Here is a 26,282-nt window from a genome sequence, read left to right as displayed (position 1 = left end):
ATCACTTACTTCAGAACTTTCTCCATCTTCAAAACCTAGAAACCTCACTTTCTAACTTCACAAATCCTAGAACCTGCTTCCACAATAATTTGAGGTCTTTTTCCATACACCCCTCAGTATAATTAGACTTAGATCCACACCAGTAGAGCTAGAACTTGCACTCTATGACTCCAGAGCCACTCAAAATCAGTACTGTTAGCAACATGCACAAATGCTGGAGGAGCTCAGGAGGTCAGGCCGCAGGAGGGGAATGAACAGTTGATGTTTTGGGCCAAGACGCTTTGCCAGGATTCTTTGTTAGAATGTTTTAGAGTTTAATAAGAATGCCACTGCACGGGATCAGTAAAAGCTGCATAGGGCTCTATCATGGGCACAATCCTCCCCATCATCGAGGACATCTTTAAAAGGTAGCATCCATCATTAAGGAACCCCATCACCCAGGGCATGCCCACTTCGCTTTGCTATCATCAAGGAGTTACAGAAGCCTGAAGATACACACTCAATGCTTCAGGAACAGTTTCTTCCCCTCTACCATCCAATTTCCGAATGGCCGAACCCATACCTCACTACTTTTTTATTATTATAATTTTTTATATATAGTTTTTTTATTATTATACATTGCAATGTACTTCCACTGCCAAACAAATTTCATAAGACGTAGTAATATTAAACCTGATTTTTGATGGACTGCGAACTACATCTGTCTGTGTCATTTCGTACCAAGCAATGAGAATGGAAGACCCTGTTGGCCAATTTACAAGACAATCTTAAAATCACTGCTGAATAAGGTAGCAAAACAATTTGTAAATTCATTTATTTCAAAATCAGAGAAAAATAATTTAAGGATAAACTTACAATGATAATTTGTAAGTTTGTTGTGTAGTTTTGCATTATACCAGATGAAGTTGCCAATACTGCAATAGACTATGTTTTATTTATTGAGATACAACATGGAACAAACCCAGCGAGCCACAACACCCAGCAATCTATTTAACCCTAACCTATTCACAGGACAATTTACAATGACCAATTAACCTAGTAACTGTTGCATCTTTGGACTGTGGGAGGAAAGCAGAGCACCCGGAGAAAATCCATTCCTTACAGTGTTGGAATTGAATTCCGAACCACGACACCGAGCCGTAATAGAATCACACTAACCACTATACTAATGTGTAATTTCACTCCAGTCTAAATTAGTTGCTTTGTGATTTGAGTGAAGTGTTAATCCCTAACCTCTGAAGACCATAGCACATCGTGCTGGAATGCCCCGAGCTCTGCACTAACTGCGACATCACCATTTCTGAACTTACATTAATCCGCTTATCAAACTCAGAAATGAGGAACAATATTTATTTAAAATAACTCACATGGATTAAATTGGCAAAGAGAATTAAAGAATGAGTTTTAAACTAGTAGTCCAGTGTCCAAACAAATAAACTGCTTCCTTGTAGTTGAAGAGCGGAACTTATTTCTCCAGGAATGGAATCAATTACCCTACATTGTTGAAGCTGGATCATGACAGGCATAGAGTAATGAAAAGAATCCTATTTATTTTTTATTCCATTCTTCCTTCTCCTGTCTTTCAGATATAACTTCTTTAAGATACGGATGAAGGTAGCGTATATCCTAGAAGACAAAGAAAACGTATTTTGTCAAGTTCTGTAAATATCTGAGGAGCAGGGCATTTATAGTCATAATCGAAGAACTCTACAGCACTGAAACAAACTCTTCAGCCCACCTAGTCCATGCCAAATTATTCATCTGTCTATTCCCATCGATCCGCACTTGGACCGTAGCCCCCCCATACCATCCATGAACTTATCTAAACTTCTCTTTGATGTTGAAATCAAATATACATCCACACTCTTACCCCACTGTGAGAGAAGTACCCCCACAGGTTCCCCTTAAGCACTTCACCTTTCACCCTTAACCCATGACCTCTACATCTCATCTTACCTACTCTTGGTGGAAAAAGCCTGCTTGCATTTATCCTATCTATACCCCTCATAGTGTTGTATCATCATCATTATTATGTGCCATGTTGTATGACTTTTGACCATGATTGTTCTTAGCAAATTCTTCCACAGAAGTGATTTGCCATTGCTTTCTTCTAGTCAGTGTCTTTACAAGATGGGCTTAGAAAAATAGAGGGCTATGGGTAACCCTAGATAATCTCCAAGGTAAGGACAAGTTCGGCACAGCTTTGTGAGCCGAACAGCCTGTACTGTGCTGTAGGTTTACTATGTTTCTAAGATGGGTGACCCCAGCCATTATCAATACTCTTCAGGGATTGCCTGGCTGGTGTCAGTGGGCTCATAACCAGGACTTCTGATATGCTCCAGCTGCTCGCATGACCATCCACCTGATCCCCGTGACCCTGATCGGTGGCGGGTTGCTAAGCAGGTGCTACACCTTGCCCAAGGGTGACCTACAGGCTAGCAGAGGGAAGGAGCACCTTACACCTCCTTTGGTAAAGACGTATCTCCACACCGCCACTCGTAATGTTGTATACCTCTACTGACTCTCCCCTCATTCCCCTATGCTTCAAGGATTTATATAAAAATTTTACTTTTTCATGTTAATAAAAAAATCAGTGGGAGAAGAACAACAATGACCAAAAACAAGAGTTGGTAAATACATTAGGAAATATTTTGTCAGGAGAATAGTTCAAAAGTAAAACTGATTACCAGTACAAGAAGTTAAATTGTAAGCATGGCTCTACTAATAGTACTGAACAGATTATGCCAGTAAGATTTGAAGAAGTTGAGTAGAAAGCTATCCTAGCGGAGTAACGTTTGTTCATTATGTGCCGTGTCATCCTTCCACGACCATGATTGTTTTTGGTAATTTTTTTCTACAGCAATGGTTTGTCAATGCCTTCCTCTGGGCAAAGGAGTATAACTCACTGCAATAGCTAGCCCCTTGGACCAAAGAGAATGTAGATCATAAAAAGCAAGCCAGTTTAGGGTTGTCCAAAACTGCGATGTAGGTTTAGGCAGAGAGGCAACATTTTCACACAGACGGGGAACTGAGTAAGTGTTTGGGGCAGGTATAATAGCATCATTCAAGAAGCACTTGCAGATACATGGAGAGCTGGGAGCTTACACATATGGGATGACTACATGAAATTGGATCAGTATGGATTCACTGCACAGAATTGCTCTATGACTCAGCCTCATATTGATAGACAGGACATTACAGCACGATACTTGCTCTTTGACCCACGATATTATGCTAACTTTTTAACCTACTCAATCTAACCCTTCCCTCCTACATAACTCTCCATTTTCCCATCTAAGAGATCGTAAATTGACACTTGTGTATCTGCCTCTACCACCACCCCTGGCAGGGCATTCCATGCACCCACCACTGTCTGTGTGAAGAACTTACCTCCCACAACTCTTAAACTTGAGTTTAAGAGCCGAGAGGTAATGTTGCAGCTATTCAGGACCCTGGTCAGACCCCATTTGGCGTACTGTGCTCAGTTCTGGTTGCCTCACTACAGGATGGATGTGGAAACCATAGAAAGGGTGTAGAGGAGACTTACAAGGATGTTGCCTGGATTGGGGAGCATGCTTTATGAGAATAGGTTGAGTGAACGCAGCCTTTTCTCCTTGGAGCGACAGAGGATGAGAGGTGACCTGATAGAGGTGTACAAGATGATGAGAGGCATTGATCATGTGGATAGTCAGAGGTTTTTCCCCAGGACTGAAATGGCTAGCACGAGAGGGCACAGTTTTACGGTGCTTGGGAGTAGGTTGTTGGCCAGCAAGAATGACAATCTTCAAATCAGTGAATTCAAATGAATCAAGGACAGTGGAAGCAGTCTTTGTTCTTGCCGTGTGCTTGGGGGATGGAGGCTGCCATTTTGTGAAGACACTCGATTCTCCATTTTGTGAGCTTGACATGCTGGACTCTTCAGGTAATCTGCTGAACTGGAGGTCATTTCCAAATAAGGAGTTATTTGTGAGGTGTTCTTTGGTTGGCTATAACATGCAGGATTGTGAATGCCTGAGGCGATTCAAGCTCATTGCCGACTGAGAACAAAGAGCCAAGAGTCAGCAACTGTCCCTTGATGGGAAGAGGACAATAGATGGATGCTGGCTTGGACCAGAACCAATGACCAGGTGTTAAAGGCCAGACACATGACCTGCGGCCAATGACACGGGAATGCGACATTTGAATTGATAAGCAATGGATATAAAAGTGGATGCTTTGTGTGTGCCGAGGGCGGTAACTTCAAAGAATAACCATCGCAGATACAAGCGAGAAGAACCCTGCGTGAAGCACGTGGAGAGTGAATCGGGACCACGAGGAACAAGGAGCGCCTGGCCAGCATAAATTCCTCCGCCCGGGTAATACCTTTGCTATTCTTTGACTATCCAGGAGAGTCAGGGATACTTAGCAGGTGTGCGCACAAGGTATTTAGTGTATGAATTCATGTATTTGTTAGTTTGAACAATAAAGGTAAATGTCAGTAAATACATATCACTCTGTGCCTCACTCAGAATCGTTGGAAGAGGTAGAAGCGGTATCTCTCTCTCTCTCTTTTTCCAACAAGGTACAGAGGAGATGTCTGGGGTAAGTTTTTTACGCAGAGTGGTGAGTGCATAGAATGGGCTGGCGGTGACAGTGGTGGAGGCGGATACGATAAGGTCTTTTAAGAGACTCCTGGACGGCTACATGGATATTAGAAAGATAGAGGGCTATGGGTAAAGCCTAGGTAGTTCTAAGATAGGGACATGTTTGGCACAGCTTTATGGGCCAAAGGGCCTGTATCGTGCTGTAGGTTTTCTATGTTTCTAGCTCCTTTAAAATCTCCAATCACCTTAAAATTACTCCCCCTTGTATTTGCACGCTGAGGAACTCTCTGGCTGTCCACTCAATATATTCATCTTGTACACCTCTATTAAGTCACACCTCATCCTACTTCACTGCAGAGAAAAGCCCTCGCTTGCTCAACCTGTCCTCATAAGACAGGCTCTCTAATTCAGGCAGGATCCTGATAAGTCTCCTCTGAACTCTTTCTAAAGCTTCCACATCCTTCTATAAAGACATAAAGTCAAGTCAAGTTTACTGTCATTTAGCTACATATATGTACATAACATAAATAACCATATAATGTATATAGAAAGGAGACGTTTCTTCAAATTAGGGTGTAAAGTACACGTAACACACGATAACTTATGGAAGATAATCTACAGAGGAATCACACATAAATAACAAACTAAGGTGCATTAATATTAAATATTGTAAAGTATGGGACAGATTAACTAGTAACACTTCAAATACAAACTGAATATAATATTGCAAGTGTGGTCTAACCAGGGTTTTATAGAGCTGCAACATTACCTCACAACTCTTGAACTCAAAGAACTCGAGTTCCTATTCCGGTAAAGCTCTGCCCTTTTTCTAATATTAAAGGGCTGGAGAGAAAAAGGGACGGAAGACACAAGGCAAGACACCCACATATGCAGACTGATATATCCAAGCACTGAATCTGATGCTTCTGAAACATCACCACATTATCATCAGCTGTATAGTTGCAATAGGTGATTAGAAATTATCCAAATATACACTCAGTGGCCACTTTATTAGATACACTTGCTTGTTAATACAAATATCTAATCAGGTGGCAGCAACTCAATGCATAAAAGCATGCAGACATGGTCAAGAGGTTCCAGTGTTATTCAGATGAAACACCAGAATGGGGAAGAAACGGGATCTAAGTGACTTTGACCGTGGAATGATGATTGGTGCCGAACAGGGTGCTTTAGTGGTCTGAGCACCTCAGAAATTGCTACTGTCCTGGAATTTTCACATACAACAGTCTCTAGAGTTTACAAAGGATGGTGCAAACAAAACCCCCCAAAAACACGCAGTGAGCATGCCTTGGGTGAAAATGCCTTATTAATGAGAGAGGGCAGAAGAGAATGGCCAGACTGATTCAAGCTGACAGGAAGGTGACAGTAATTCAAATAAACATGCATAAAAACAGTGGTGTGCAGAAGAGCATCTCTGAATACACAACATGGAGAAACGAAGACCACACCGAGTACCTAATAAAGTGGCCACTGAGTGTGTATCAGTACAGTGCTTCATAGTGCACAAAAAGTCAGTGATCAAATGGTACCTCTTCATACTTGACCCACATCTCTTTGGGAAGGATCTGGTGCTTCATGCTCAAGTCCAAAGCTCGCTTTATGCGGAACGTTCTATCATTGTAAAGGTTCTCAGGCAACCTTCTCACAGCCTCCTTCACATCATCATCTTCGTACAGAGTGTCATCTCGCATAAGACCTGCGAAAACAATTATGTGAAACAATGGACATGGCAAATTCAGAAAACGCATGATGACATTGGCGTCTTTAAATTTAAAAAATTACTAAGTTTAATGATTAGCTTTATTTGTCACATGTACGTCACATTCTGGAGGAAGGGGAAGAAGCCAGAATAATGAAGCTGGGGGACAGGGAGGCGGACAAGCTAGAAGGTAACAGGTGAGGGATATTCTTTACGTCTAGTGAGGCAGCTGTCAACAATGAAGTGGATTTTGCTCTGTTTTCCAACAATGAGAGTACAACAACATTTTTAGAAAACATTTAAATAGACAAGTAAAAAACAGATGGTTGCCCAACGGTTGCTAGGAAAGATATCGCAGGAGTCCTGGAAGAAGTTTCTGTCCACCATTACTTGCATTAGTTGTAATGTGACTGATTAGTAACAGCTGCTAAAAAAAGATACCGCTAAAGCCACGTGGATGGAATTAGGCCATTCAGCCCATTGAATCTGCTGTCATTCCATCATGGCTGATTTATTGCCCCTCTCAACCCCATCCTTCTGCCTTCTCCCGTAACCTTTGATGCCCTGAATAATCAAGAACCTATCAACCTCTGCCTTAAATAGCTCTAACATCTCCCCTAATCTCTTCTCTACACATCTTATATGGATGTCCTCTGGTACTGGCCATTACAGCCCTGGGAGCAATGTGGAAAAAATCAGTGCAATAAACAGAAACTTACCCAACTTATTAAATCCTGCAGCATTATAGTACCATTTCCGCAACTTCGGCAGCAAGCCAACTGATGCTTTGACTATGGGAAGATGAGAAAACAAGTTACTGTAAGACAAATCTTAAAATGAGATCACTAAATTGTGGTTAAATGGTCCTTTCTCCATGATATACAGCAGGGGTTCCCTATTGTTTTTATGCCAAGGACCCCTACTATTAACTGAGAGGTCCGTGGACTCTAGCTTAGAACCCCTGATTCAGAGAAATACAGAAGACAGTACAGCACAGAAAGAGGCCCTTTGACCCACCAAGGCATGCTAATTATTGTGCACCCATGTCTACACTGATCCATTTTCATCTTCCTACTTTCTCATGACACCCTGGTATGGAGGCACCGATGTACAGGATCACAAGAGATTGCAGTCACAGACACAGCCAACTCCATCACGGGCACAACCCCCACCATCAAGGGCATTTTCAAGAGCAGCTGCCTCAAGAAGAGGGAAAGGGAATAAGCAGCCAGTACAAAGTAGCTCTGTGGCTGTTCCTTTCACTGTTTGGGGGTGATGGAAGCCGCAGCAACCAGGTGTCTGGCCCTGTGGCTCAGAAGGGAAGGGACGAGGAGAGGACTGCAATAGTGATAGGGGAGTCCATAATTAAAGGAGCAGAAAGCAGATTCTGCGTACGTGAACGAGACACCCAGATGGTATGTTACCTCCCAGATGTCAAGGTCAGAGATGTCTTGGATCGGGTCCGTCCAGGGCATTCTAATGAGGGAGGGTGAACAGCCGGATGTTGTGGTGCATATTGGTACCTATGACATAGGTAGGAAAATGGAGGTCCTGAGGAGAGAATTTAGGGAGCTCGGTAGAAAACTGAAAAGCAGGATGTCCAGGGTAGCAATCCCAGGATTGCTTTCTGGCCAAGCACTGGTGAGGGTAAGAATAGGACAATCTGGCAGATGAAATGGGAAGTGAACAGCCAGAAGGTACCAATGACATGGGGAGGACGAGTGACGAGGTTCTGCATAGGGAGTTAGGAGCCAAGTTAAAAGGCAGGACCTCCAAGGTTATGATCCCAGGATTGCTACCCATGCCACACACTAGTGAGGCCAGAGCTAGGAAGTTTATACAGTTTAATACATGGCTAAGGAGTTGGTGTAGGAGGGATTTTTGGATCATTGGGCTCCATTCCAGGGAAGGTGGGACGTGCATAGGTGGGGCAGTTTGCACCTGAACTGGAGAGGGACAAATATCCTAGCAGTTAAAGTTTGTTAATGCAGCCCGGTGAGGTTTAAACTAGAATTGCAGGGGGATGGGAACCAGAGTGCCTGAATAGTTAGTGTAAGGTTGTGGCAGTAGATGCTGGTAAGACCTCAGACAAAGTTAGGAATCAAAAGGTTGAGCACGGTGTGACTAATGTCCTGAGCTGTGTATATTTCAATGCAAGAAGTATCATAGGAAAGGCGATTCATCGTGCTGAAGATGATGTAGCTGGTTCACAAACAGAGGCAAAGAGGGGAGGCTGTTGATGGGTCAAAACGACAGTCAACAGGATGAGCTGCAACATAAAAGGCAGACAGAATTGGGAAAGGTGAACACAGGACTGAAGGTGTTGTATTTGAATGTGCACAGAATATGGAATAAGGTAGATGAACTTGCAGCAGAGTTGCAGATTGTCAGGTATGATGTTGTAGGCATCAGTGAATCATGGCTGAAAGATTATACCCGAGAGCTTAATGTCCCAGAATACACATTATGCCAAAAGGACAGGCAGGAAGGCAGAGGGGGCAGCATTGCTCTGTTGGTAAAAAATGAAATCAAATCATTAGAAAGGGGCGACATAGGGTCAGCAGGTGTTGAATCATTGTGGATAAAGCTAAGGAACTGCAAGGGCAAGACCCTGATACGAGTTGTATACAGATAAGGATGTGGTCTACAAATTACAACAGGAGATAGAAAATGCATGCCAAAAGGGCAATGTTACAATAGTCATGGGAGACTTCAATATGCAGGTAGATTGGGAAAATCAGGAGGGGAATTTCTAGAGTGCCTGCGAGATGGCTTTTTTAGAGCAGCTCGTGGTTGACCCACTAGAGGATCAGCTATTCTGGTTTGGGTGTTGTGCAATGAATCAGATTAGAGCTTAAGGTAAAAGAACCCTTGAGGAAAAATGATCATAATATGATTGAATTCATAAATCCTGAAATTTGAGAAGCTCAGGTCAGATGTATCATTACAGTGGAATAAAGGGAATTACAGAGGCATGAGAGAGGAGATGGCCAGAATTAACTGGAAAAGAACACCAGCAGGGATGACAGAAAAGCAACAATGACTGGAATTTCTGGAAGCAATCTGGAAGGCACAGGATATATACATCCCAAATAGGAAGAAGTGTTCTAAAGAAAGATGACACAACTGTGGGTAACAAGAGAAGTCAAAGCCAACATAAAAACCAGCGAGTATACAATACAGCTAAAATTATTGGAAGTTAGATGGTCAAGAAGCTTTTAAAAACAACAGAAAGCAACTAAAACGTTGATTGTTAAGGATGTGGTATCAGAGTACTTTGAGGCACACAATAAAGTAGGCCAAAGTCAGCACGGTGTCCTAAAGTCTTGCCTCACAAATTTATGGAATTCTTTGAGGAAATAAAAGGCAGGAAAGACAAAGAAGAATAGTTGAATGTGGTGTATTCATATTTTAAGAAGGCCTTTGACCATATGTGCTGCATATGAGGCTGCTTAACAAGGTAAGAGCCCATGCCACAGGAAAGAAATAAGCAAGAATAAAGCATTGGCTGAATGACAGGTGGCAAAGAGTGGGAACAAAGGGAACCTTTTCTGACAGGCTGCCAGTGAATAGTGATGTTCCACAGGGGTCTATGTTGGGTCTGCTACTTCTTATGTTGTATGTCAATGATTTGGATGATGGAATTGATGGCTTTTTGGCCAAGGTCATGCACGATATGAAGATAGGTGGAGGGGCAGGTAGGTATTAAGGAAGGAATCTGCTTAAGAACTTAGATAGGGTTCATTGTGAAAAGGTAATGCATCAAAATGGTGGCATCCATCATTAAGGACCCCATCTCCCAGGACATGCCCTCTTCTCATTGCTACCATCAGGTAGGAGGTACAGAAGCCACAGGAGCCTGAAGACACACTCAACATTTCAGTAACAGCTTCTACCCTTCCACCATCAGATTTCCGAATGGACAATGAATCCATGTACACTACCTCACTTTATGTTGCATTACTCTGTGTGTTATATATATATATATAGATAGATAGATAGATAGATAGATAGATAGATAGATAGATACTTTATTCATCCCCATGGGGAAATTCAACTTTTTTCCAATGTCCCATACACTTGTTGTAGCAAAACTAATTACATACAATACTTAACTCAGTAAAAAATATGATATGCATCTAAATCACTATCTCAAAAAGCATTAATAATGCTCAGCTACCGATGTTAAACTCTCCAGTACTTTGCCCACGACAGAGCCCGCCTTCCTTACCAGCTTATTAAGACGTGAGGCGTCCCTCTTCTTATATATATATAATCTTTACTGTAAAATAGTTTGTCTTATATATTCAATGTAGAAATTGCTGCAAACGGCAAATCTCACCACACATGCCAGTGATATTAACTTTGACTCTCATTCATGGGCTCACCGTGTATGACTGTACTTTTGCTCCTGATTTCGCCACTTTACTCTGCATTGTGTTATCGTTGTATCTCAATAACGATTTGATCTGTACGTTTGCCAGATCAGACAATGATAAACCGATATCCAACACAACACCTTCACCACATTTCGGCCTGGAAGCTGGTTGTCCCCTCGGTAACTCGAGTGCCCGGTGAGAGCATCAGCCGGGAGTCACCGGGACACGCCAAGGTCAGACTCCGACCACCCCCTCCCCCGTCCCGGTGCCGGTGCGGAGCCGACGCCGGCCACCGATCCCAACCTTCCCTCCACTCCGCTCCCCGTTACTGCACCGCCCCTGTCCCAACACCGGCGACTTTCCCCCGGCCTCAAACCCGCCATTCCTGACCTGGGGCCCGCGCCGCCATCTTCTCCCCGCTGCACTGACGTGAGGTTGCCGTGGATCTGGGTGCGCGCACGTACACGCTATACGTCGGGGCCGATGGGGCGCGCACGTACGAACGGCCGTCGTTGCCGAAGGGTGCGTACGCGTTCACGCGGTATATTAAAGAGTCCAGATTGTTTGATGTCATTTCCGGTACACAAGTGTAAAGGGGACAGGGTCGATGCAGTGCAAAAAAAACACAATAAACTAAAAGACATGGTATAATAGAGGGCATTAAAGCCAAAGAGAGGGCATATGATAGAGCAAAAATTAGTGGGAAGCTTTTAAAAACTAGCAGGAGGCAACTAAAAAAGTTATTAAATACGAAAGTGAGCAAGCCAATAATATTAAAAGAGGATACCAAAAGTTTCTTCAGGAACATAAAGTGTAAAGGAGAAGTGAGAGTGCATATCAGACTACTGGAAACGAATCAAAACACAAAAATACAACTGCAGATGCTGTGGATCAAAGAATACGTACACAACTCACGGATGCTGCCTGACCTGCTGAGTCATTCCAGCATTCACTGGAAAACGATGCTGGCTAAGTAGTAATGGGGGACAAGGAAATGGCGGATAAGCTGAGTATAAGTATTTTGCATCAGTCTGCACTGTGGAAGACACTAGCCGTGGAATTTCCAGGTGTCAGAGGTCATGAAGTGTATGAAGTTACCATAACCAGAGAGAAGGTTCTTGGGAAACTGAAAGGTCTGAAGGTGGATAAGTCACCTGGACCAGATGGTGTACACCCCATTTACATTTCTGTAGCCAGAGAGTAGTGAAGCTGTGGAATTCTTTGCCACAGTTGCCACAATAAGCATAAATACATAATGTATCAACTGTATATACACAGATTGATTGTATGTTCATAAAGTGATGCTAGGTACCGGAGTGTCTGTACATAAGGTGACTGGCAGGAAATGATAAAGTAGTGGTGTTTGGGGGTGTGGAGGGGTGGGTTAGTGGTTGATCAGCCTTGCTGCTTGGGGAAGGTCACTGTTTTTGAGTCTGGCAGTCCTGGTGTGGGTACTACATAGCCTCTACCCTAATGGGAGGGGACAAACAGTCCATGAACAGGGTGGGTGGAATCCTTCATGATGTTACTGACTCTTTTTGTATTTATGTCCTTGATGGTGGATAAGATGATGCCACTGATGCGCTGGGCAGTTCTGACTACCCTTTGTGGAGCCTTCCTGTCAGTTGCAGTGCAGTTTCTGTACCGAGCAGCCATGCCTGTACTGGCCGTTGCTCAGGGGTGAGAAGCTTGCCACAGCCAAGATTTGCACGTACACACCTGGTATGTGAAGTCGCCATTGCCAAGGTTCGTGCGTGCATTCCCGTCGAGGCTAGTGGGCATGTGTGTTCACCTTGTATGTGAAGCTGCTGTTTCCAAGGAGCATGCACATTCACACAGAATATGTACCCACCATTGCAACGCGCACGCATTCACAGACAGACATTTTTATTGATCCCGAGGGAAATTGGGTACACAGTATGGGAACCCGCTATTGCTAATGGTCACGCGCATTCGCGCAGTACAAGTCCACCATCTCCCCTCCCCTTCCCCAATGAGTGATCCTCCCAAGCCCTCCCAGTGCAGAATTTCAGAGGTTCACCACCCTCCGTCTCCTGTCCTCAATCTTACATGCCCTACCGTTGGGTCTGAGAAGGTGACCCCTTCGTTCCTGTACAGCTCTGCGAGAATTTTATTCTTCATAGGAGTTTGAGGAGATCTGGTATGTCACCAGACTAGCAGGTGTACTGTGGAGAGCATTCTAATCGTGGTATGGAAGGATCACTGCACAGGACCAGAAAAGCTGCAGAAAGTTGTCAACTCAGCCAGCTCCATCATGGGCACCAGCTGCCCCACCATTGAGGACATCTGCAAAAGGTGATGCTTCAAATAAGTGGCATCCATCATTAAGCACCCCATCACCTGGGACCTGCCCTCTTCTCATTGCTACTATCAGCGAGGAGGTGAAGGAGCCTGAAGACACACTCAATGTTTCAGGAACAGCTTGTTCCCCTTCACCATCAGATTTCTGAATGCACAATGAACCCTTGTGCACTGCCTCACATTTTTCTAAACAGAAGAGATTCTACAGATGCTGGAAATCCAGAACAACACACACAAAATGCTGGAGAAACTCAGTAGAATAGGCAGCATCTATGGAGGAGAATAAGCAGTCATTATTTTGGGCTGAGGCCCTTCGTCGGGACTGGAAAGGAGGGGGTAAATTGCCAGAATAAGAAGATGGGGCTGAGAAGGAGTACAAGCTAGAAGGTGATAGGTGAAGCTGGGTGGGTGGGGGAGGAGTTTGGTAAGAAGGTGGGAAGTGGTAGGTGGAAAAAGTAAAGGGGCAAAGAAGAAGGAATCTGATAGGAGAGGAGGGTGTACAATGGGAGAAAGGGAAGTGGGAAGTGGGAGGGGCACCGGAGCGAGGTGTTAGATGAGAAGAGGTAAGAGGAGGGCCCAGAGTGGGGAAATTGAAGACGAGGGTTTGAGGGGGGGAAATTACTGGAATTTGGAGAAGTTAATGTTAATGCCATCAGGCTGGAGACTACCTAGATGGAATATGAAATGTTGCTCCTCCATCTTGGGAGTGGCAGAAGAGGAGACCGTGGAACAACATGTCAGAATGGGAATAGGGATTGGAATTAAAATCCGCTCTGTGTGGATGGAGCAAACGTGCTCAACAGAGCAGTCCCCAATCTGTGTGGGCTCCAAATGGAGACGAGGCTGTACCCGGAGCACTGGATACAAGAGACGATCCCAGAAGATTCACCCGGAAGGACTGCTTCTCCCGTGATCCACTCTCCTCTCCTATCAAATTCCTTCTTCAACCGTTAACCTTTCTCACACACCTTGGTTTTATCTATCACCTTCCCCATCTTTTATCTTGGCATTTTCCAGTCCTGATGAAGGGTCTTAGCCCAAAACATTGACTGTTTATTCCTCTCCATAGATGCTGCCTGACCTGCTGAGTTCCTCCAGCATTGTGAGTGTGTTACTCTGGATTTCCAGCATCTGCAGAGTCTCTTGTGTTTCTGATCTACTTTGAGTGATCCAGTTCCGTAACTCTAGTTTGCTAACAGTCTAGCCCAACAATAGCTGGTGATGGGGTGAGGGTCTGTGAGGAAGGTTGAAGCCTGGGGTGAGGTTCAAAGACATGGTTCCTGTTTTCCAGATATTCCTCTACAGCATGGATTCCCAACCTTTTTAATGCCATGGACATTAACCGAGAGGTCTATGGACCCCAGGCTGGGAACCTGTGATCCAGAGGAAGTTGCTGCAGATTACTATATTTCATTAGGAGTTTGTCACCTAATACACTCAAACTTCTACAGACACAGCACGGAGAGCATTCTGACAGGCTGCGTCAATGTCTGGTAAGGAGGGGGTTACTGCAAAGGATCGAAGTAAGCTGCAGAGAGTCAGCTCCATCATGAGCACTAGCCTCCACAGTATCCAAGACATCTAAGAAAGGGGCGTCCATCATTATGGACTCTCATCATCCAGGACATGCCCCCTTCTCATGTTACCATCAGGTAGGAGGTACAGAAGCCTGAAGGCACACACTCAGTGATTCAGGAACAGCTTCTTCCCCTCTGCCATCCAATGTCTGAATGGACATTGAACCCATGGACACTACCTCACTACTTTCTCGTTTCTGTTTTTGCACTACTAATTAAACTATTATTTATATATATATATACTCACTGTAATTCAGCTTGTTTTCTCTCTATTTATTATGTATTCCATTGTACTGATGCTGAAAAGTTTAAAGCTGATATTGGAGAAACAGTGTGACCAATCAGGAGCAGTGGAGGGTGAAAGTGATGATAATAAATTGAAAGTGAAACATTTCAAAAGTCATTTATTAATAAAAATAAAACTTCTGATCTCAGAACACAAACATTAACCAGAAAAACACATTCATATCATATTTGTTAGTGGAAGCTGCTGAGAGAATCACCGGGGTCTAACTCCCCTCTCCCCTCTCCCTATCTGTCACATTCACCAGGTGTGTTGCAAGCAAAGAGATTTTGAGGTTCCACAATCTCTCTGACCCACGACCGTTGGGAAGGAGGTACAGGGGTGTCAGGACTGGGACTGTCGGACTGGGGAACAGCTCCTTCCCTGAGGATGTGAGACTAACGAATACCCTGCCACCACTGAGGTCTCGTCACTAGGACAGTCAGCTGTTTACTGTTTAACTGTGCTACTACACATTTCACATGCATTTTAAATCACAGTTTATTAACTTGTTTGTAGTAATATTTTGTTTCATGTGCTGTGCATGTTATGTTTTGTGAGTGCACCGTGGTCCAGAGGAACATTGTTTTGTTCGGTTGTAGATATATCCGACCATACAGTAAACTTGAAAGCAGCTTAATCAAAGACCCCACCCACCCCAGACGTTCTCTCTTGTCCCATCTCTCAACAGTGTACAATTTGTCTCGGAGAGGGAGGGGGAGAGGGAGGTGGAGAGGGAGGGGGAGGAGGAGAAAGTTCCTATGTCGTACTGAATATGTATGTGTATGTATGTTGTGGTGCATTCATTTCTTGTTCAGCAATAGAATCTTTCTAAAACTGGCAAAAATGTGGAAAGTGTTTAATAATTAATTGTAGGAAGGTTTAATTAATTTCACTGAGTACATTGCTTCCACAATGTACTAACCTGCAGTAAAAATGTATAATCCTAAAAAAGGTTTCAGATTATATTTACTTTTTCCTTCCCAAAGTATTATCAAACACATCTGACATTATGGCCAGGCTCACTACAAATCTGGAAGTTGATAGTAAAATGTGCTGAGAGGTTTACGTGGGTCTGTCTCCCCCTCTATCTGTGACATTTCCCAGGAAGTGTTGTAGACAAAGGGCCTGAAGCATTGCTGAGGATCCCTACCATCTCTTTGTGCTATGACCGTCTGGAAGCAGGCACAGGGGCATCAGTCTAGGCCCGCCAGCCTGGGTAACAGCTTCTTTCCCAGGCGGTGAGACTAATGAATACCGTGTCACCACCGAGACCTCGTCACTAGGACAGCGAGCTGTTCACTGTTTACCTGTACTACTTACTACATGCCTTTTAAATTATATTTTATTAACTTATCTATGATAATATTTTGTAACATTGTGTGTTATATATGCATTAGGGGAGCAGCATGGTGAAGAAGGATGTTGTTTTGTTTGGTTGTGTATTTGTACAGTTGGATGGAAGTAAACAGCGTGAAGGTACAGATGCAGGTTGTGGAGTTGCTGCCTCGTACAGTAGCCAGACCTTACTGCTGTCCGTGTGGAGCCTGCATGTTCTTCCTGTGATCCCATGGATTTCTCCATGTCCCAAAGACATGGAAATTGGTAATTTAAACAATCACTGTAAATTGCTCCTAGTGTGTAATTGGATGGAAGAATCTCAAGAGCCGTGTCAGTAGTGTTGTTAGGAATAAGAAAATGTGTGACAGGCAAAATTATAAACAGAAGGGATTATGCAGATGTTGGAAATCCAGAGCAACACACATCCCCACAAACCCCACCCTCCATCCATGCTGCCCTCCAGTGTTCACTAAGTGGAATGACACAATGGATTGCATACACATTTGTCTGCAGACTGTTAACTGCTTGCTCTTGCCAATAACACCCATGTACCATCTGGTTTTCTGCATGATTTTTAATCTATTCAATATATGTATACTGTATAAAGTATACTGAATAAGATTCTTATATTATTTTTTTCTTCTATATTATGTATTGCATTGAACTGCTGCTACTAAATAAACAAATTTCTCATCACATGCCGGTGATATAAAACCGGATTCTGAATTTACAGGACATGTAAATATATATGTATTTATTTGTGGGTCTGTATGTTTACTGCTATCCGATATGTGCTTTGTGCTGTGTGTGACTGTTGGTTCTGTGATTTGTACTCTAGCCCTGGAGTGACACTGTTTCACTCGGCCGTGGCTGAATGCCAATGAAACTTGCATTTCACGTCGATCGATGTATTTTGAAACCACACAAAAGAACTTAGAGCATCTTTTGAAAAGTCTCAAAGTCTAGCAACGTGGCTTTGGCCAACGTCACACAGAATACGTCATCAGGCAATACAACCAGGCTTTCCAGTGAAATGTAGTTAGGCTGAGATGGGTCGTACTGGGCCCGACCCAGATGTTCAAGAAACAGATGTCTGTCTTTCACTCTCAGAAACTTCGCATTGAAAACCTAGGGCAGGAACAGGAACCTTTTATTAGGTGCAGGAGTTCTCAAATATCAATTACACAAAGATCTGATATTTTGAATGCCCATTTTCCCAATATAATTGACAATGCAGTAGTAGACAATGGGAATGCTCTCCAGCTGGACAGTGTCTACATGCAAAGTAAATCAACTCAATTAAATATATCAGATGTAATATTTATTGACAACAAGTTGTGCTATGGTATTGATATTATTCGAGGAAAATCTATTTTTATCAAGATGTTTATTATATTTAATGAAAATAATGTTAACTAAATGTGTATCTTGACTTTATAGAGAAAATATAACTTCCATTCACATGAAAATGAACATATAAAATTATTTAGAAGAATAGCCCTCATTATAGGAAAGGTAAGGAATTTTTAGAGAGTGCAGAGAAGATTTACCAGGAGGCTGTCTGGATTAGACAGCATGTCTTAAGAGGACAGTTTGAGTGAGTTGGGGCTTTTCTCTTTGGAGTGAAGAGGGATGAGAGGCAACTGATAGAGTGGATGGGCAGAGACAGCAACCAGTCACCGAGGATTCATCAGAAAGGGCAAATAAAAATAACACAAGTGCAAGCGGAGCCACCATTCCTTTGAGTGGCAGTGTTTAGAGCAGCTTTGACTCATCAGGCTCAGGCGAGATCAGACTTGGATGAGGTAAAGCATCTTGTAAGTTACTTTCTTTTTGTTCTTATTTGTTTATCCTTATCTATTAGTACAAATAATGACGTGAGAATGACTCCGGGGCAGTGTTTTGGACTGTGTGTGGCATGCTGGAAGTCTGGGAGATCTCCTGTGTCTTGCATAAACACATCTGAACCAGGTACACCGAGCAACAGCTCCTGAGACACGTACTGTACTAAGGAACTGGAGCTGCAGCTCGATGACCTTCGACTCATATGGGAGAATGAGGAGGTCATAGGCAGGAGGTAGTCATCCTGAGGTTGGAGGAGACAGGTGACGGTGACTGTCGAAGGGGAAACGCACAGCCAGTGCAGAGTACACCAGTGGCCTTCCCCTCAATAAATAAAACTTTAATGCAATTGAGGGGACGACCTACCGGAGGAGCCACAGTGACCCAGTCTCTGGCACTGAACCTGGTGCTGTGCTCAGAAGAGCAGAGAGGGGAAGAGGACTGCACTGTTGATAGGTGATTACCTAGTCAGAGGAACAGAGACAAGGCTCTGTGGGCACAATAGACACCTGGATGGTATGTTGCCTCCCTGGTGCCAGGGTCAGGATGTCTTCACTGTGGAAGACACCAGCAATATGGTGGAAGCCCGCGAGTGTCATCGGCCTTTATTAGAAAGAAGGTTCTAGAGAAACTGAAAAATATGAAGAAAGGTCACCTGGACCAGTTGGTGTACACACCAGGGTTCTGAAAGAGGTGGCTGAAGAAATCGCTGAGGCATTAGTAACAATCATCAAGAAACACTAGATTCTGGACTGGTTCTGGAAGACTGGAAAATTGCAAATGTCAGTCCATTCTTCAAGAAGGGAGAGAGGTAGAAGAAAGGAACTTATAGGCCAATAAGTCTGACCTCAGTGGTTGGGAAGATGTTGGACTGTAAGACATACCTGGCTTAGCGAGTTATCTCCACCATTCAATCACGGCTGATCCTCAGCCCCACTCCCCAGCCTTTTCTCCGTAACCTTTGATGCCATGTCCAATCAAGAGCCTATCAAACTCTGCCTTGAATACACCCAATGATCTGGCCTCCACAGCTGCTTGTGGTAATGAATTCCACAAGTTCATCACTCTCTGGCTAAAGAAATTTCTCCACATCTCTGTTTTAAATGGATGTCCCTCAATCCTGAGGCTGTCCTAGACTCCCCCACCATTGGAAACATCCTTCCCCCATCTACTCTGTCTAGGCCTTTCAACATTTGAAAGGTTACAATGAGATTCCCCCCCACACCCCGCCGTCCTTCTGAAGTCAGAGTACAGACCTAAAGCCATCAAACGTTCCTCATGTAATAACTCTTTCATTCCCAAAATAACCTTTGGAAATATCCTCTGAACCCTTTCCAATGCCAGCACATCTTTTCTTAGATGAGGAGCCCAAAACTGTTCACAGTACCCAAGGTGAGGCCTCATCAGTGCCTTATGAAGCCTCAGCATCACATCCTTGCTCTAGATCTCTTGAAATGAATGCTAACATGGCATTTTCCTTCCTCACCACTGACTCTACCTGCAAGATAACCTTTAGGGTGTTCTGCACAAGGATTCCCAAGTCCCTTTGTAACTCAGATTCTTGGATTTTCTCCCCATTTAGAAAATAGTCTGCACATTTATTTCTGCTACCAAAGTGCATGACCATACATTTTCCAACATTGTATTTCATTTGTCACCTTCTTGCCCATTCTCCTCATCTATCTAAGTCCTTCCGCAGCCTTCCTGTTTCCTCAACACTACCTGCCCTCCCACCAATCTTCACATCATCTGCAACTTGGCAACAAAGCCATCTATTCCATCATCTAAATCATTTATATACAGCATAAAAAAAAGTGGTCCAAACAATGACCCCTGCGGAACATCACTAGTCACTGGCAGCCAACCAGAAAAGGATCCTTTTATTCCCACACGCTTCCTCCTACCAATCAGCCAATGCTCTAACCATGTTAGTAACTTCCCTGTAATACCATGGGCTCTTAACTTAATAAGCAGCTTCATGTGTGGCACCTTGTCAAAAGCCTTCTGAAAGTCCAAATATACAACATCCACTACATCCCCTTTATCTATATAATGTGTAATCTCCTCAAAGAATTCCAACAGGTTCGTCAAGCAAGATTTTCTCTTCAGAAAACCATGCTGACTTTGTCCTATCTTGTCCTGTATCACCAAGTACTCTATAACTCCACAATGGAGTTGATTATCAAGGATGAGGTCTCAGGGTACTTGAAGTCACATCATAAAATAGGCCTTGGTCAGCACGGTTTCCTCAAAGGAAAATCTTGCCAGACAACTATGTTGGAATTCTTTGTAGAAATAACAAGCAGGATAGACAAAGGAGAATCGGTAGATGTTGTGTACTTGGATTTTTAAAAGGCCTCTCAGAAAGTGCTGCATATGAGGCTGCTTAGCATGTTAAGAGCCCGTGGTACTACAGGAAAGATTCTAGCCTGGATAGAGCAATGGCTGATAGGCAGGAGGCGAAGAGTGGGAATAAAGGGAGCCTTTTCTGACTGGCTGCCGGTGACTAGTGATAACACTAGGGGTCTGTGTTGGGACCGATTCTTTTTACGTTACATGTCAATGACTTGGATGACAGAATTGATGACTTTGTGGTCACGTTTGCAGATGACACAAAAACGGATGGAGAAGTAGTGTTGAAGAAGCAGGGAGGAAGGTGGGTTATGGAGAGAAGTTGGGAGAATGGGGTTGAGAGGGATAATAAATTAGCCATGATGGAATGGTGGAGCAAATGGGCCGAATGGCCGAATTCTTCTTCTACAGTGTGTCTTATAGTCTAGGAGGGGCACCACAGGAGAAAGGAAAGGGAGAGGGCACTCCTATCTATCAAATTCCTCCAACCCACTAGATTGTGAAGACTGAATGCAGAATTGCAAGGAAATCACCGTTTCAGTCGGAGGAACTGTTTGGTGGAAAAAGGGAAAGGGCCAGTGTGAGCTTTAGTGAAGTAAACAACTTGACTCACCTGAGGAAATTTTGTAATCAGATGGTGAGGAATGCCCATCGTGTTGTGCAGGTAATCAAAGAGTCTGGTCAGTTTGCTCTTGCTGGCAAGGAGAAGCTTTGGGACACAAGTGACCATGTGCTGGATTTCATTCTCACGAAAGCCCAATTCAATCCGACACACCTGGAAACAATAAAGGTGCCTGAATGATGGAGCTGGATATATCAGATGCAAACTCACTTCCGCAGTCATTATACAAACATCAAGTTCAAGTCAAAAGTATTAAACCATAAAACATAGGAGCAGAATGAGGCCACTTGACCCATCGAATTTGCACCACCATTCCATCATGGCTGAATTATTATCCCTCTCAAACCCATTCTTCCTTTTCCCTGTAACCTTTTGATGCCCTGACTGATCAAGAACTTATCAATCTTCACTTTAAATATAACCAGCCTCCACCTCCGCCTGTGGCAGTGAATTCCACAGATTCACCACCATCTGGCTAAAGAATTTCCTCCTCACCTCCGTTCTAAATGGACGCCCCTCTGTTCTGAGGCTGTGCCCTTTAGTCCTAGACTCCCCCACAATAGGAAACATCCTCTCCACATCCACTCTGTCCAGACCAGTCAATAGTCGATGGGTTTCAGTGACAGCCAACCTCATTCTCTCTCCCAAACTGCAGTGAGTACAGGCCCAGAGCCATTAAACACTTCTCATATGTTAACCCTTTCATTCCTGGGATCATTCTCATGAATCTAGACCTAATTCTATTGTACACTGCATGATGGAATTAGCAGTATATGCATCTACTAGATACAAACTATGAGTGCCTATAAATGACTGTGAAATAGAAACAATGCTAAATACAGTAAAATATTTCTGCTCTGGTCCACTCCTTCAAATCTGCAAATCTTTTGTGTCAATCTCTCTTTGTACACTGAGAAACAAAATGTTTGTTGGATAATTGACAATTTCATTCAGACCTGTGTGAAGAAGTGGGATTTCAGCGATGGAGGTTCCACCCCATCACCACCCAGTGAGATAGGAACGTGCCTGTCCTATCATATGATGTTAGTTCCAGTGGACTGGGCATATCCAACGGCCAGGAAGGTGGCTCTGTATTGCTTCGTGGAGAGTGAAGGACATGACAAGGCACAGAAGCTGTCATGGGCATCCACTGTAACCAAGGAAAACCCCAGTTTGTGACTGGGAGTCATATATCGAGAGGGTTGAACTGTACTGTAATGTGAACAACGTCGAGGAGCAAAAGAAAGCCCCTACACTTCTGAGCTCAATGGGTGCAAGAATCTACAGTCTCTTGCAAAACTTAGTAACCCTTGCAAAGCCAGTAAGCAAATGTTCGATGAAATTGTTACAATTTTACAAAATTACTTGAGCCCTAAACCGCTGGCAATAGCTGAGAGATTTAGATGTTATGAAAGGAACTAGTCAAAGGATGAAAGCATTTCTGAGTACGTTGCAGAACTGCACAAACTTTCCCAGTACTGTGACTTTAGAGATGGACTTTCTGCTGCCTTAAGGGACAGGCTTGTATGTGGTATGCATAGTCAAAGCACTCAAAGGAGGCTACTGTCCAAAAGAGACCTAACCTTAGAACGGGCATTGACCATTGAAATATCGTTAGAGACTGCAGCAAACGGTGCAGCAGAACTACAGAAAAAGAGGTTAGAATGTGAAATGCACAAAATGTCCCTGAATGGTACAAAAAGCCAAAGATGCTATCGATGTGGCAAACTCTCCCAGGATGCAAATGACTGTTGGTTCAAAGAAAAAGTTTGCAGAAAGTGTCACAGGCAAAGTCACAGAGAGAGTGTGCAAGGCAGAGAAAAAGCACAACGGAGTGAAAAGTCCCAAACACAAAACTAAGCAAATGCATAAAGTTACCGAATGTAAAACTGAATCAGACAACACAGAGCCTGACCAAGGTGAACTGTCATGCCTAGAACTGCATAGTATAACTGAAGCAGATCAAAAAACTAATCTGGATTACAATAGATGTGTCTGGTGTAAAACGGATACAAGGTCAGCTTTGTCCATAACTCCAGAGGCTGACTACAGCAGACTGTTGTCTAAGATACCATTAGAGACTATCTCAGTGATACTAAAGACTTACACAAGCGAAAAAGAGTCTCCCAAAGGCAAAATGAAAATAAACATGACACATGGAGGCCGACAAACAACCATTAGAGCTTTACATTTTGAAATGCAGAGAGCCAGCACTTTTCGGACATGAATTGTTGAAAAAAATCCAATTAGACTGCCACTCAAAGTTCTCAGTGCGGCGTCAACAGACTACTGCAGCCCAAATGGTAGCACTAACCAGAGGCTGTCACAGCTGCTTAATGCTAATGAGAAGGCATTTGAGAAAGGAATTGATAAACAGATTGAAAACTTGGCCAAAAGCTGTTTGGAATGCCAAAATGTTCAAAATGCACTCCCACAGTCACCTGGGAATGGCTGTCATCACCATGGCAAAGAATACGTACTGACTACTCTGGGCCATTCACGGACTCTGTGTTCCTGAGGCCGTGGATGCTCATTTGAAGTGGCCGGAGGTTTTACCAATGAAGTCAAGCACCTCAGCAGAGACTGGATCCGCTCTGAGGATTACCTTTGCCTGAAATGGCTTACCAGAACGACAACGGACCACAATACACATCAGAAAATTTCCGACTGTTCATGAAGAAAAATGGCATCAGACATTTCAAATCAGCTCCTTTCCATCCAGCAATGAATGGGTTAGCTGAAAGGTTTATCCAAAAAGTCCATTAAAGCGATGGACAAGAAGCACATTTCTCTACAGCACAAGGTGGACAAATTCCTTTCTGTATATCAGGACTCTGTTGATGCGACGACAAATCAAACACCTGCTTAGGAGGAGTAATAGCACCTAACGGCGACTCCTTTGCTTGCATCTTTGGAAACAGTTCTATTTCCATCTTTAATATCACTATTTCTCCCTTTCAGGCTTCTTCTGAAGACTCTGAACTGAAGTTACACGGCTTTGTAGAATGGGACCCGCTCACAGGGTTTCACAACAGGCCGTTACTTGGCACTCCAAGGGCTCGGCCGTTACTCGGCACACCAAGGGCTCGGCCGTTACTCGGCACTCCAAGGGCTCGGCCGAAGAGCTCAGCTCGCCTCCGGAGGACCGAGATCTCATTGGTCTAGAAATGGGCGGATTGACGGTCAGTGTCCGGGCAGGAGATCGCTGTGTCATCAGGGGAGTTGAAAGATCTACAGCTGTGCGCCCAGAGACCCGAGATCTTTGGGCACAGAGCTCAGAAAAAGAAATGCAACGGACTTTTAACATCGTAAACCAGCGAGTTGTTTGTTATGTCTCCCCTCTTGCTGTGAAATGGAGACATCTCTTTCTCCCCTATTACGGAGAGAGAGAGCCTGTGGTACGTTGAATTATCGAGTGAACAAGCCGTCTTTGTAGTAACTGCGAGTCTGTGTCTTTGCTGTTGCTTTGCTCACACTTGAGTGCTCGGTGGGGGGGTGCTGATACGTTTTTTTGGCTGGTGGGGGAGGGGGGGATTGTTGCTTGCTGTCGCTTACGCGTGGGAGGGAGGGGAGCTGGGGTGGGGGGGCTTTGGGGTTCTAACATTTAACTGTCGTTCATTCTCTGAGGCCACTCCCCTGGATGGTTGTGAATAAAAAAACTTTTCAGGATGTATATTGTATACATTTCTCTGACATAAAATGTACCTTTGAAACCTTTGTTGCCAGTGACTAGAGGTGTTCCTCAGGGGTCAGTATTGGGACCACTGCTTTTCACATTGTTTGTCAATGATCTGGATAATGGAATTGATGACTATGTGGCAAAGTTTGCGAATGATATGAAGATAGGTGGAGGGGTAGGTAGTGCTGAGGAAGCATTGTGATTGCAGCAGGACTTAGACTAAGGAAGAAAGGGCAAAAAAGTGGCAGATGGAATACAGTGTTGGGAAATGTATGATAATGCATTTGGTAAAAGATAAAAGTGCAGAATAAGCAGTTCAGCCAGTTGCTAAGTGAATCTGCAAGGAGCTTTGAGACTGGACAGGAGGTCCCAGCACGTGATTACTGAGAAGACAGGTGGACACCTGGTGGGAAAGCTACAAGAACTGGATCACTAACGTACAAAGTGGATGCTGGAGATCAGACACGGAGACGTTATGTCAACCAGGTACTGAATGCTCAGTCAAAGAACACACCTGAGCTGACTGCATCCAACAAGATGGACACACGACAGTCACTGGACTTCCCTCTCAGTGATGATCATGTCACTGACAGCAACATGACACCGGAAACTGAGAACATTGTCTTAGACAAACCCGATGCCACTCCACAGGGCCACAGGGGTATCCTGAAAGAAACAGACAGCCACCCAAAGGACTGTATAGTGAAGTTAGTTATGGACTGTTATTGTGAAAGCATGTTATTTAGAATATGGTTTTATGAAAGGGAAATTGAATGTTTTGTACATAAAGTTTTATGTTCAATTACTCTAAAGGGGGAGGATCTGTTTCTTTTAGAGCAATGAACCCTCCTAGCACTATATATTGATCTGTTGTCCGTGCATGCACTGTTGTCTACCAGCTAATTGGACTCCAGTGGCTAAATAATGGTACAAGGAGCTTAGAAAAATAGAGGGCTACGCACGAGGGAAATTCTAGGCAGTCTCTAGAGTAGGTTACATGGACAGCACAACATTGTGGGCCGAAGGGCCTGTAATGTGCTGTAAAATTTCTATGTCTATAATGTTCCCAAAAATTTGTAAGACAAGAGATTCTGCAGATGCTGGAAATCCAAAGCAACACAGACAAAATGCTGGAGGAACTCAGCAGGTCAGGCAGCATCTGTAGAAATCAACAAACAGTCGACACTTTGGGCTGAGACCCTTCTTCAGGGCTGGAATTTTATTTGAATCTGATATGAAGAAACAGCGATTTTGGGTGAAATTCCACTTACTTTAAGATTTTCCTTCACTGGCTCCAAGCTGTTAGTTAACAATTTGGGGAGTCGAGTGACCAGGTCACATGTCTGGGAAAGGATAAAGGACACATTACTAAAATCATCATTTTAAATGAGAAGAAAAGCAAAACTCTTTCCAGATGTACCGTGGAGAGCATTCTAACCGGCTGCATGATCATCTGGTACGGAGGGGCCACTGCACAGGATTGGAAAAAGCTGCAGAGTTGTAAACTTAACCAGCTTCATCATGGGCACCAGACTCCCCAGCACCAGATATTTTCAAAAGGTGACGCCTCAAAAAGGCAGCA

General features: G+C 43.8%; 2 protein-coding genes across 6 annotated transcripts in view; both read right to left on the bottom strand.

The window, feature by feature from the left end:
• Positions 1–797: 797 nt before the first annotated feature.
• On the bottom strand, positions 798–11,185 carry uqcrb (ubiquinol-cytochrome c reductase binding protein). Its single transcript, XM_073072721.1, has 4 exons — positions 11,073–11,185; positions 7,023–7,094; positions 6,134–6,300; positions 798–1,626 (listed from the first exon to the last, which is right to left on the bottom strand). Exons 1-4 carry the CDS (start codon positions 11,089–11,091, stop codon positions 1,549–1,551), a joined length of 336 nt encoding a protein of 111 aa, XP_072928822.1. The 5' UTR covers positions 11,092–11,185; the 3' UTR covers positions 798–1,548.
• A 3,783-nt stretch (positions 11,186–14,968) lies between these two features.
• mterf3 (mitochondrial transcription termination factor 3) overlaps positions 14,969–26,282 on the bottom strand; it is a 43,511-nt gene continuing 32,197 nt past the window's right edge. For 4 of the 5 annotated variants that reach the window (XM_073072260.1, XM_073072341.1, XM_073072430.1 and 1 more), the window contains exons 6-8: positions 25,972–26,043; positions 21,013–21,174; positions 14,969–17,333 (exon numbers count right to left, since the gene is read on the bottom strand). In XM_073072260.1, the coding sequence (XP_072928361.1) occupies positions 17,139–17,333; positions 21,013–21,174; positions 25,972–26,043 (429 nt within the window). In that variant the 3' untranslated portion in view covers positions 14,969–17,138. The remainder of the gene's footprint in view (positions 17,334–21,012; positions 21,175–25,971; positions 26,044–26,282) is intronic. The other variant, XM_073072599.1, reaches the window with a different exon arrangement.

This window comes from Hemitrygon akajei, chromosome 1 (genome assembly GCF_048418815.1).
Source record: "Hemitrygon akajei chromosome 1, sHemAka1.3, whole genome shotgun sequence".
NCBI lineage: Eukaryota > Metazoa > Chordata > Chondrichthyes > Myliobatiformes > Dasyatidae > Hemitrygon > Hemitrygon akajei.
This window is presented reverse-complemented; position numbering and strand designations above follow the sequence as displayed.

What these genes read in the sequence shown, in the direction of transcription:
- uqcrb (XM_073072721.1), bottom strand. An exon ending in TGCAGGATTTAATAAGTTGG is followed by an intron (nt 6,301 to 7,022) that starts GTAAGTTTCTGT and finishes TTGTTTTCGCAG; the next exon opens with GTCTTATGCGAGATGACACT. An exon ending in TGTGGGTCAAGTATGAAGAG is followed by an intron (nt 1,627 to 6,133) that starts GTACCATTTGAT and finishes TTTGTCTTCTAG; the next exon opens with GATATACGCTACCTTCATCC.